The sequence below is a fragment of the Dryobates pubescens genome, chromosome 33 (assembly GCF_014839835.1).
Source record: "Dryobates pubescens isolate bDryPub1 chromosome 33, bDryPub1.pri, whole genome shotgun sequence".
In the NCBI taxonomy this organism is placed as follows: domain Eukaryota; kingdom Metazoa; phylum Chordata; class Aves; order Piciformes; family Picidae; genus Dryobates; species Dryobates pubescens.
Genome location: NC_071644.1, coordinates 7,600,220 through 7,610,582, shown reverse-complemented (window position 1 = coordinate 7,610,582; position 10,363 = coordinate 7,600,220). Strand labels below are relative to the sequence as shown.

General features: G+C 52.9%; 1 protein-coding gene across 1 annotated transcript in view; it reads right to left on the bottom strand.

The window, feature by feature from the left end:
- Positions 1-2,499: 2,499 nt before the first annotated feature.
- Positions 2,500-10,363, bottom strand: part of VWA1 (von Willebrand factor A domain containing 1) — a 30,108-nt gene continuing 22,244 nt past the window's right edge. The window contains exons 4-7 of the mRNA XM_009906795.2: positions 6,066-6,344; positions 4,814-5,086; positions 3,722-3,991; positions 2,500-2,694 (exon numbers count right to left, since the gene is read on the bottom strand). Coding sequence (XP_009905097.2) covers positions 2,654-2,694; positions 3,722-3,991; positions 4,814-5,086; positions 6,066-6,344 — 863 coding nt within the window. The 3' untranslated portion in view covers positions 2,500-2,653. The remainder of the gene's footprint in view (positions 2,695-3,721; positions 3,992-4,813; positions 5,087-6,065; positions 6,345-10,363) is intronic.

Here is a 10,363-nt window from a genome sequence, read left to right as displayed (position 1 = left end):
TCCCCGCGCGCCTGCGCGAGGGGCAGCCACGGAGGCCTCCCATTGGACAGAGGCCCGGTCGCACTTCATACGTCACGGATGGGAGGCATCCTCCTCGGCCACGTGGTGCTGTGATTGACGGAGCGGCGCGGCAGGCGCGGCCAGGGGGTGGAACGCGATTGGTTGTGGAGCGGGCCGGTGGGCGTGAGCGAGGGGATGGGGATGGGGAGCGGGGAAGGTCAAACTAGGGCGGTTCGCGCTCCGCCCTAGCAACGGCAGAGCGGAGGAGTTGCTAACGGGAATGGGGAGGTGGGAAAAAATGAAATAAAATAGAATTAAACCTACGTTTCTACGTCATACAAAGGTTATTTCACTGGCAATCTGCTCCTCATCATACCGATTAGGGTGCGGCGAGCATGCGAACGTCGACACCCCTGCAACCATTGCAGGACGGGGCTCGGGGCAAGCTGCTCTAGTTGGGAGCGTCACTGCTCAGCGCAGGGGGGTTGGATTAGATGACCTTGGAAGGTCACCAGCCCTGCCAACACTTAAGGCACATTTATTTTTTTTCAGCTCCGAATAAAGCAATTCTTCCCGAAGCTGAGGGCGGTGAAGGTTGGAGCAGATGCCCCTCGGGGGTCCCTTCCAGTCTGACATTCTGTGGTTTCTGCTTATATATTCCTGACATTTTGGTGGGGGGCAGGTGGGGAGGTAAAGATCCATGAAGTCATGAGTGGGAACGCTTACTGTTCAGTCGTTTAAAGTTGAGCTTTTCTACCCATACCACCCACTGGAACCAAAGCTAAATTTAATAGATTTGCCCTTAGTGCCATCAAGAACAAAGCAATCATTCAATAGCTCATGTATTGTGTATTTAATGGTCTTCAAAAGGATGTGTTACAATTGGGGGGGAGAGGCTTGACACTTTAATGTATTAGTAAACTATGCAGGGGGTTGTGCAAAATGAAAAGTCCTACAGCAAGAAGGAACAAGATTATCTTATTGCATAAGAGATTCCAGAGGCTTTATCTTCCCCTCAGCACAGAGTCTCCATTAAGAGTGATCAGTCACAAATGCACATTCCAAAGGAGAACACAAATCAGATGAAGTCTTCTTAGAGAGTTAATGAATGACTCAGCTCCCTCCTAGCCCTTCCTCTTGTACGAGAAGATAGCCCAAGGCAAATGCTCCACGAACCCAAACACCATGAATTCAGCACTCAGGAGACAAGGGCAGTGCCAAAGTTCCCTCTCAGCTCTGAAATGAGCTGTTTTAAAGAAGTCCATAAGCAAAGAGCTGAAGGAGGGTCTGCGGGAGGGAGGGGCACTACGTGGGGAGCTCTCCAACATACAGCACAGCTTTAAGACAAAAGTTCCACGTGTAGGACAAAGAAGCAATAGATTTCAACTAGAGCAAGCATTACTGAGGGAAGCTGTTCCCACTGAGGCTGGCTTTGGTTACCAGAATAGGAGATACATTTCTTTACAGCCTTCAGCTCTGAATTTTGGAACCATGACTTTGTCACCAGTTAATAAAACTCTTTTCTTTCCTTTTTATCCCCCAGCTCCCCTTTCCAAAAGGTAGCTTAGTGACAACAAATGAAATGGAAGAGTCACTTTTGCTCTGCTTTCCTAAAAGCCAAAGTGGCAGAGTCAGTTTCAGCCTTCTTGCCTAAAAGCTTGGCAAGCTTGGCAGCACTGGATGGAAGGCCAGGGCAGGACACTAAAGATGTCCTAGGAGTTTTCAGAATGCATGACAGTCCTGGAGACTTACTGTCCATAATTAGTCCCAGAACAGGCTAATTAATCTCCACAAGGCTGCTCCCATCCAGTTTGGTGATGCCACAGTAACTCAGAGGTCGTGATCCAGGCATGTCCCATTTCTCAGGCATCACCAACCGAGCTCTGCCATAAACCCAAGACCATCTGGGAGCACTAAACTGCCCTTGCACTTTACAAAAGCTCTCCATGAAGTGTCTCCATGTCCTGGCCAAAGGCCAAGTGGGCAAACAACCTCTTTTTGTGCCTCTTCTGAGAGCTCCTGGTGACTTTCACCCAACCCTCCTCTGCATCCTGTAGAGTTTTTCTTTCTCCCAGTGCTTTTCCCTGCCACTCCTGAGATGATACTTTCAGGATACCTAATTTGAGCTACCTGTGGAATACACTGAGTGACTTGGAGGAAAGCTGCTCTTTGCCAAGCATCACTTTCAGTGGTTGGTGACAGCAGGAATGGATTTGGCCCCTTGTAATTATTTTTCTTTCTGAGTGCAGAGATGCCCAGAACAAAAATCCAGGGCAGTAAACAGCTGAGTCCTGAACATGCTGATAAGCTGCAAAAATAAAACTCTATCAACATTTAATAAATAGAGAAGAGGCAGTAAGCAAGCAAGAGTGTGGCTCCACTGCTTTGCCTTTGGTTTGTTATTTGCCAGGCATTTTTATATGAGAGGGTAGAGGTTTGGGACCTATTAGTTGGATTGGTTGTTCCACCCAGCCAGCCAAGCCAGACCTTTAAGCTGTAGGCTTTACAACCAGGACAGTGCAGGCTGGGAGATGGTCTGTGAGCTTTCTGGTTTCCTCTCCTGGTCACTCCTTTTAAGTCCAACTCTTTGTCCAAGCAAGGTTCCTTGCTCTGCCTGGAATTGGGGTGTGGAATTGCTCCACTCCAGAGCCTGTCACGCTCTCTGGCTGTGCTTATATCCTTGGGCTTCTGTAGCTGGAAGAACACAAAAAGTATAATGTCAGCTTTGTCCACCCATTCTCCCAATCTGACTGAGTCAGAGACCCCATTCCTGTGGTCATCTTCACTCTCACTCCAGCCTCTTGCTGGGCAAAGGGCTGTGCTTCTGCACTGCCACACAGCTTCTTTTTAGCTCTTACTTCGGCCTGTCAGGAATCCCTTTGTGTTTCATGACAGTGAGTGGCTTCTGGGCAGTGGAAGGAGGAAAGCAAATGCCTTGTGCCTTACTGGCTGTGATTAATAGCTGCCTTGTCTCTGCCACGTTGAAAAGTGAAGAGTAGCCAAGAGTTCAAATGACTTCTAAACACCTCTTCCAGTGCCCATGCTGGCTTTTAGCGATCTTCCCACCCACCCAAGTTATCCCCAAGCAGCTGCAGGACTCTGCACTGTAGACTTTTCCTCCTGTCTGTAAAGAGGATGCCACTAGGAGGGGCAGCACTCTTAAAAATGGGGGTGAAGCCCAGCTATGAACAGTACCTGTGGGGATGAGGCCCTCTTGGCAAGCTGGCTGATGAGCACAGAGCATCTCAAACAGGAGGGCTCCTCTGTGTTGGGTGTCCAGCACCCAACTGCCCTTCAGGACACTTTCCCTTGGTCAAAGTGTTTGGTGTCCAGCACCCAACTGCCCTTCAGGACACTTTCCCTTGGTCAAAGTGTTTGGTGTCCAGCACCCAACTGCCCTTCAGGACACTTTCCCTTGGTCAAAGTGTTTGGTGTCCAGCACCCAACTGCCCTTCAGGACACTTTCCCTTGGTCAAAGTGTTTGGTGTCCAGCACCCAACTGCCCTTCAGGACACTTTCCCTTGGTCAAAGTGTTTGGTGTCCAGCACCCAACTGCCCTTCAGGACACTTTCCCTTGGTCAAAGTGTTTGGTGTCCAGCACCCAACTGCCCTTCAGGACACTTTCCCTTGGTCAAAGTGTTTGGTGTCCAGCACCCAACTGCCCTTCAGGACACTTCCCTTGTCTAAAGTGCCCCAGGGCTGTGCCTCCCCCCCGGCTCACCTGGCTGCATGTGCACCATGCGGCACAGCCTCCTGCCCGGCTGGTTCTTGTACATGGGCTTGACACAGACTTTGTTGGTGGTGCCTGAGGCCAGGTCTGTGAGCAGCACGCTGTGGACCTGCGGGGAGACGCTGATGACCGAGTTGGGGCCGGCTTGTCGCCGGCATCTGACTCTGTAGCCAAGCACCTTCCCATCGGCGGAGTCCCAGGAGGCTTTCAGGGTGTTGGGGCCCATGTCCTCAAAGCGAAGGTGCCTCACTTTGGAGCCCTCTAGAATCATAGAATCATCGTAGAACCATCATAGAATCACCATAGAATCAATAAGGTTGAAAAAGACCTCGGAGATCATCAAGTCCAACCTATCACACAACACCTCCTGACTAACTAAACCATGGCACCAAGTGCCACATCCAGTCTCTTCCTAAACACCTCCAGTGATGGGGACTCCACCACCTCCCTGGGCAGCACATCCCAATGGCCAATCTCTCTTTCTATGAAGAACTTCTTCCTAACATCCAGCCTGAACCTCCCCTGGCACAGCTTGAGACTGTGGCCTCTTGTTCTGGTGCTGCTTGCCTGGGAGAAGAGACCAACCCCCACCTGGCTCCAACCTCCCTTCAGGGAGTTGCAGAGAGCAAGAAGGTCTCCCCTGAGCCTCCTCTTCTGCAGGCTAAGCAACCCCAGCTCTCTCAGCCTCTCCTCCCAGGGCTGTGCTCCAGACCCCTCCCCAGCTTTGTTGCCCTTCTCTGGACACGTTCTGGACACATAAATCACACCAAAGAGCAGACATTGAGGAGGTAGGAGGGACAGGCAGTTTTCTTTCCACTTCAGGCAGGTTCAGGGAGCTCCAGGTCCATTCTGCTTGTGGACTGCAGCTTGGCAGTCACAGTTGTGCTGTGTGTGCCTGATTCTCCTCCAGCCCTATGCCTTCGACATCTGCTACAGCCTCATGGCATATCACGAGCTGCAGCTTTCCCCTTCCCTCACCCCTCTGCCAGAAGCTGGGCTGGCTGAGCTCTCTGATGTCCCCATGGTGAAAGATGCACCCTCCAAAGCCTCCCTGTGCCCCTCAGCAGGGAGCTGCTCACTCACCTTCCTGAGTGCATGCTTTAGCTGACAGGGATTTCTCCTTTCCCGACTTGTAGACTGCAGTCACCGTCACCAGGTAGGTTGTGTTGGGTGTCAGCTTGTCCACCAGGGTGCTGTTGTGCTTCCCATCCACCTCCAGCAGCCTCACCGAGTTCCCAGGGAGAGGGCCATACAGGATCTGATAGCTGCTCACACTCTCCAGCGTGGGAGCCCAGCTAACGTGGAAGCTGTGTGGTCCAGACTCTGAGATGAGAACCTGAGCTGGGCTGATTTCCTCTGAAAGCAGAGCCAAAGGTGTGAGCATGTCACTGCAGGCTGTCAGAGGAGCATAACTGACCTGCTTCCAGAAGGTGGAAGAAAATACACCCAGCAAGTGGATGTTGATAGCCACCCACAACCAGCACAAACCCAGCCCCAAGGAAAAGGTTTCACTACCTCTGCAGCACAGAGTGGGCAAAGCTGCTCAGCCAAAACCATTCCTGCAGGCAGTTAGTTAAGACTGGGTGCAAGTTCACCTTGCCTTTGTCACCTGCCCAGATCTTCAGTGTGCCACTTCTCTGCATGTTGCTGTCCAGCATACATCTGAGTTACTGTGGCCCAAGTGAGCAGTCAGGCTGGCTCCCAGCGCTGCCCTTCTGCTCCCCTCTCACCCGGGGTTCCCCACAGGCACACAGGACACACCTGCCTGGAGAAGCAGCTCCAAGAGCATTGCTCTCCCCTGCCTGCAGCCTCGGGGAGCAGACAGGGATCTCCTTGTCCCCACAGCAGCTGCTCCAGCTACAAAGGGCCAGATTCCTCTTTGGCAGTAGCAACCCACACAAAGCAGCCCTGCTTCTGCTGGGAGAGCAGTTAGTGTGTGCAGCAGCCCCTGCTTTACACCCCGTGGGCTCTACCCCTCAGCCCTGTGGGCTCTACACCTCAGCCCTCTTAGACACTTGCAACTTACAGCTCCTGCCTTCTTCTCCCAGGCTTCTGCTTTCCTCCCAGCCTCATAGAGGCCTGGAAGAACATCTTATGACCATCAGACTGCATCCCTTGTTCTGGGCAGCCCAGAACCTCTAAAGAAAGAGCTGCCAGCTGAGTGCCAGCATAAAGCAGCTCATTATGCTGTGTCCTGACCACAAGCATCTGCCTCCTCCCATCACACCATGAGCCTAGGGGGGGGATGTAGACCAGGGGCTGTCCTGTTTGATTGAGACATGTGAGGCTCAGCACAGGGAAGGCTTCGCCCTGGCCATGCCTGTGCACATTTTACCTGCCAGTGTAGTCACCCTGGTCGTCTGAGGAGGGAAGTAGTGGACGTTGGATTCAGGAATGAGAGCCACCTCGTAAGTGGTTCCTGGGGCAAGGTTGCTTAGCAGGAGGGTTGTGTGAGCCCCAGACACTTGCTCTGTCCTCTTCTTGCCTAGATCATCTCTTGGGGCATACTCCAAGGTGTAGTAGTCGGTTTCCTGGGAGAGAAGTCTTGGCCACACCAGCCGGAAGCTGCTGGAGGTGACATCCACGGCGTGGAGCTGGTTTGCTTGGATGACATCTGGGAGGGAAACAGCAGCAAGAAATCACCACTGACATTAACACACAGAGCATGGCAGCTGGGGACCACCCAGCAGTCGTGGAGGGAGCTTGCTGCATTCATCCCAGCTGAAGTCACTCCCTGCAGTGTTTCACAGAGCTCCATTGTTCAGTGACATTCAACAGTCAGAGCCACTCTTGTGCTATCTTGCCTCTCTCTCCCCCTGCACAGAGGCTTCTCTTCAAGCCTTCTGCTACCTTTGAGTTCTAAACCCCAAATGTCAGACACAAATACCTCTTCTGATGCTCTGCAGCTCCCCCAGCTTCCTCTGCTACTTGACCTTTCTGATATGTGTGGGCTCCTGAGCCCAGCTTGGGCACAATTCCACTGTTCCCTGGACCTCCTGAGCCCAGCTTGGGCACAATTCCACTCTTCCCTGGACCTCCTGAGCCCAGCTTGGGCACAATTCCACTGTTCCCTGGACCTCCTGAGCCCAGCTTGGGCACAATTCCACTGTTCCCTGGACCTCCTGAGCCCAGCTTGGGCACAATTCCACTCTTCCCTGGACCTCCTGAGCCCAGCTTGGGCACAATTCCACTGTTCCACGGACCTCCTGAGCCATCTTGGGCACAATTCCACTCTTCTCTGGTCTTCCAGAGGGGCAGAATTACACAAGACTCTTTCTAGCTCCAGGGAAATGGCATTCAAGGACATAAAGATGATCTTTCTCTCTCTTTTTTCTTCTTCATTTTTTTTCTATTTAAAATAGACTTTTTAAAAGCACTCTGAGCCCTAAGTGCTTCTTCTCTGTGCAGTGCCACTCCTGAAACCTTATGTTTGTACCCTCTAGCTCAAGCTTAAATGCTTCACAGTACTGAAGTATCTGAAGGGGGGCTACAAGAAAGCTGGGGAAGGACTGTTTACAAGGGCTTGGAGAGATAGGGTGAGAGGGAATGGCTCTGAGCTGGAACAGGGCAGATTTAGACTGGACATTAGGAAGAAATTCTGTAGAGTGAGGGTGGTGAGACACTGGAACAGTTTGCCCTGGGAGGCTGTGGATGTCCCCTCCCTGGAGATGTTCAAGGCTGGGTTGGATGAAGCCTTGAGCAACCTGGGCTGGTGGGAGGTGTCCCTGCCCCTGGCAGGGAGGGGTAGATGATCTTTAAGGACCCTTCCAAGCCAAACCATTGTATGATTCTCCTGCAGGTAGCTCAGACTGGCTGCCCACTGCTCAGAGGTGAAAGGAGGCACAGAACTCTGCTTCCTTGCATCCCCTCACACTTGTCCCTCAACGGGGAGAGGATCAGCTCTCCTCCTCCGGGCTGCTCCGAGTCCCTGCCAGCTTCCCTGTACCAAACGAAGCTGCCTCAGTTTTTCCTCTGAGCTGTTCTTTGGCTCTCCAGGCAGGCAGCAACATTTCCCTTCTCCGTGCCCTGCCCTCTCCCATCCACACGCTGCCAGCCAGCAGCACTCCACCCGCTCCGGGCTTGCAGGAGGCAGAGGGTGGGAGGCAGCACCGCGGGACCTGGGGCACTGCACCCTTCTGTGAGCCTCACAGCTACCAGCGGCCAAAGCCACAAAGGAGCAGGGAGCAGAGGAGCAGCCTCGGCACCAAAAGTCCTGCCAAGAGCTTTGGGAAGGGAAATCAGTGAGCTTGGAGGCAGGGTCCGGGGACACGGTGAATGAATCAGGCAGATGAAAGAGGCAGGGACGTGCTGCAGGAAGCTCGCAGCAAACAGCCCTGCCCCTCGTTGCCAGAGCACGGCTCCTTGGGCGAGTAAAGAGGGCAACAAGCCCCAGGAAAGAGATGCCCACGGTATGCTTCACAGCACCTCCTGGGGCTGGGGGGAAGCAGCAAGTTAATTCCTTGTCTTGGATCCAGGCAGGGCTCAGAGACAGCTTGTGACACGCAGTTGCCTTCCACCTCTTGGTGCCTTGAAGCACACATTTTGTGGCCACAGGTTTGCTGGCATCCCCTAAAATCTGGTGAGGTCAAGATCAGACTCAGAGGCAAGCTGCTGCTTTGGTGATGTGGGTAAGAAATGCAGCAGCAGAACCTGTTCTGGCCCTGGGTACAGCCTCCCCTCTCTGCAGAAGCTTCAGCTAGGACCTGGAACAAATCACTTCTGCTTCTTGGCTCTTTCCCTACTTTGATATGGATGGGGTTCTGGTTCTGGGCTGCTTCATTGCCAGAGTGGACATTCAAGATACGAGATCACTCCTGTGGTCACTTGCTTTCATTGTAGATAACAGAGAACTCTAAGCTCAAAGCCTTCACTGCAGCAGAAGTTATGCAGGAGCCTTGTTTCAGATCAGCACTGTGCTGCCCTGAATATTCATGGGAGGTGGCTGATGCTCTGTGATCGCTGGGCAGGTGGAGTCCTGCAGTACTTGGCCCAGAAGATGATGCCAAAGGATGAAGCAAGCCAGCAGCTGCCAGTTCTGCAGGCTGAGTGGAGAGCAAGTGGATGCTAGCACACAACCTGATGTCACCTCAAAGGAATGCCTTGGTTTCACAAGATCTGAAGGTCCTTCCCCAGAAGGAGGGCACCAAGTGCCTCGTGTTGGGGAGGTAATATGTGAGATGCAGTGGAAGCAGGCTGAGCTAGGGCTGCCTTTCCTTCACAGTGGGGCAGGCAGAAGTGTTTGTCAGGAGCCAGCTGTGGCTGTGGCCACGGCCAGGCTGGCTGAGAACTGCAGCCTGCTGCATTCTGCAGCCTTGTTGTGCCAGGACCATGTGCCAAGGGAAAAGAGAGGGAGTGAGAACACCCAGCCAGCCACAATCCCTGTCTTGCACCCTGCTGCAGAGCAGTGTCACTGAAAGTATTTCAGGCCCCCCGTGGCTAAGCAGCAGCTCATCTTCTCTGCTCTGTGGCACAGACAGGTGTTCCAAAAGGGAAACTGAGGCAGAGACATCCCATCCCTTGGCCTCAGCAGAGCCTGGAGCAGGGAAGAAATGCAGTTTGGGAGAGAAAGGTACCTCTTGTCTCCTTGTCCAAGTAGTGACTGCCTTGCTCTCTAGGACTGAAACCCCTTGCTCAGCCCTGAGGCTGTTCTGTGACTGCTCAGATCTCTGACCCAGTTTCTGAAGGCAAAGAAAATGCAGACCCTATAGAAAGGGGGCAGAGAATGAACTGCTGAAGCACTTGAAATGAAACATCTGGGGAGGGGGCTGTGTGGTGTCTGGTACAGCAGAAGCACTGCTGGTACTGCCCCATACTCATACAGGAGAGAGGTGGGTGACTGATGATCGCAAAGGTATCTTCCAACCACAAAGATTCTGTGGCTGGAGGAGAGCACAGTCCCTGCCTGTGATCTGTGAAGTGATCATGGCTGGGAAGAGAAAGGCATGGCTACATTGGGAGGGTTCTGTGGAAAGGGTTACTTGGACACTCCAAAGCCAGCCCTAAGCAGCTCACAGAGCAGAAGCCAAAGGAGGAATTAAAGCAGAGAGAGAACCTCCAGCGAACCAACGGAAACTCTGCACAGGCCTAGGAGCTCACTCAGCTTTCCAAACAAATCCAGAGGCACCTGGGAGGCTGAGGCAAAGCCTCTGCTTTGCAGTCATGGGCACTCCCACTGTGATGGCATTCAAGAGCTGCAAAAAGAATTATGGAATCCTTTTGGATCATCAAGTCCAAGCACTAACCCAGCGCCGCCAAGTCGCGACCGAACCACATCCCTCTGCACCACATCTCTGTGGCTTTTAAAGCCCTCCAGGGATGGGGACTCCACCACTGCCCTGGGCAGCTTGTTCCAGGGTTTTATGACCCTTTTGGGGAAGACATTTTTCCTGCTGTCCAACCTAAACCTCCCCTGGTGCAGCTTGAAGCTGTTTTCTCGCATCCTATCACTTGTTACTTGTAAGAACAGCCTGGCCTCCACCTCGCTGCACGCAGATCAGCATGAGATATTCCTCTTGGCTTCCAAATGCCTGTCTTCTGGCCCTGATTATGGCTTTTTTGGGTCTCCTCAGACTCTCTTCTGGATGCTTTAAAGAGCAGGACTGCTGAAAAGTGAAGCCTGCTGCCTGTTCCTGC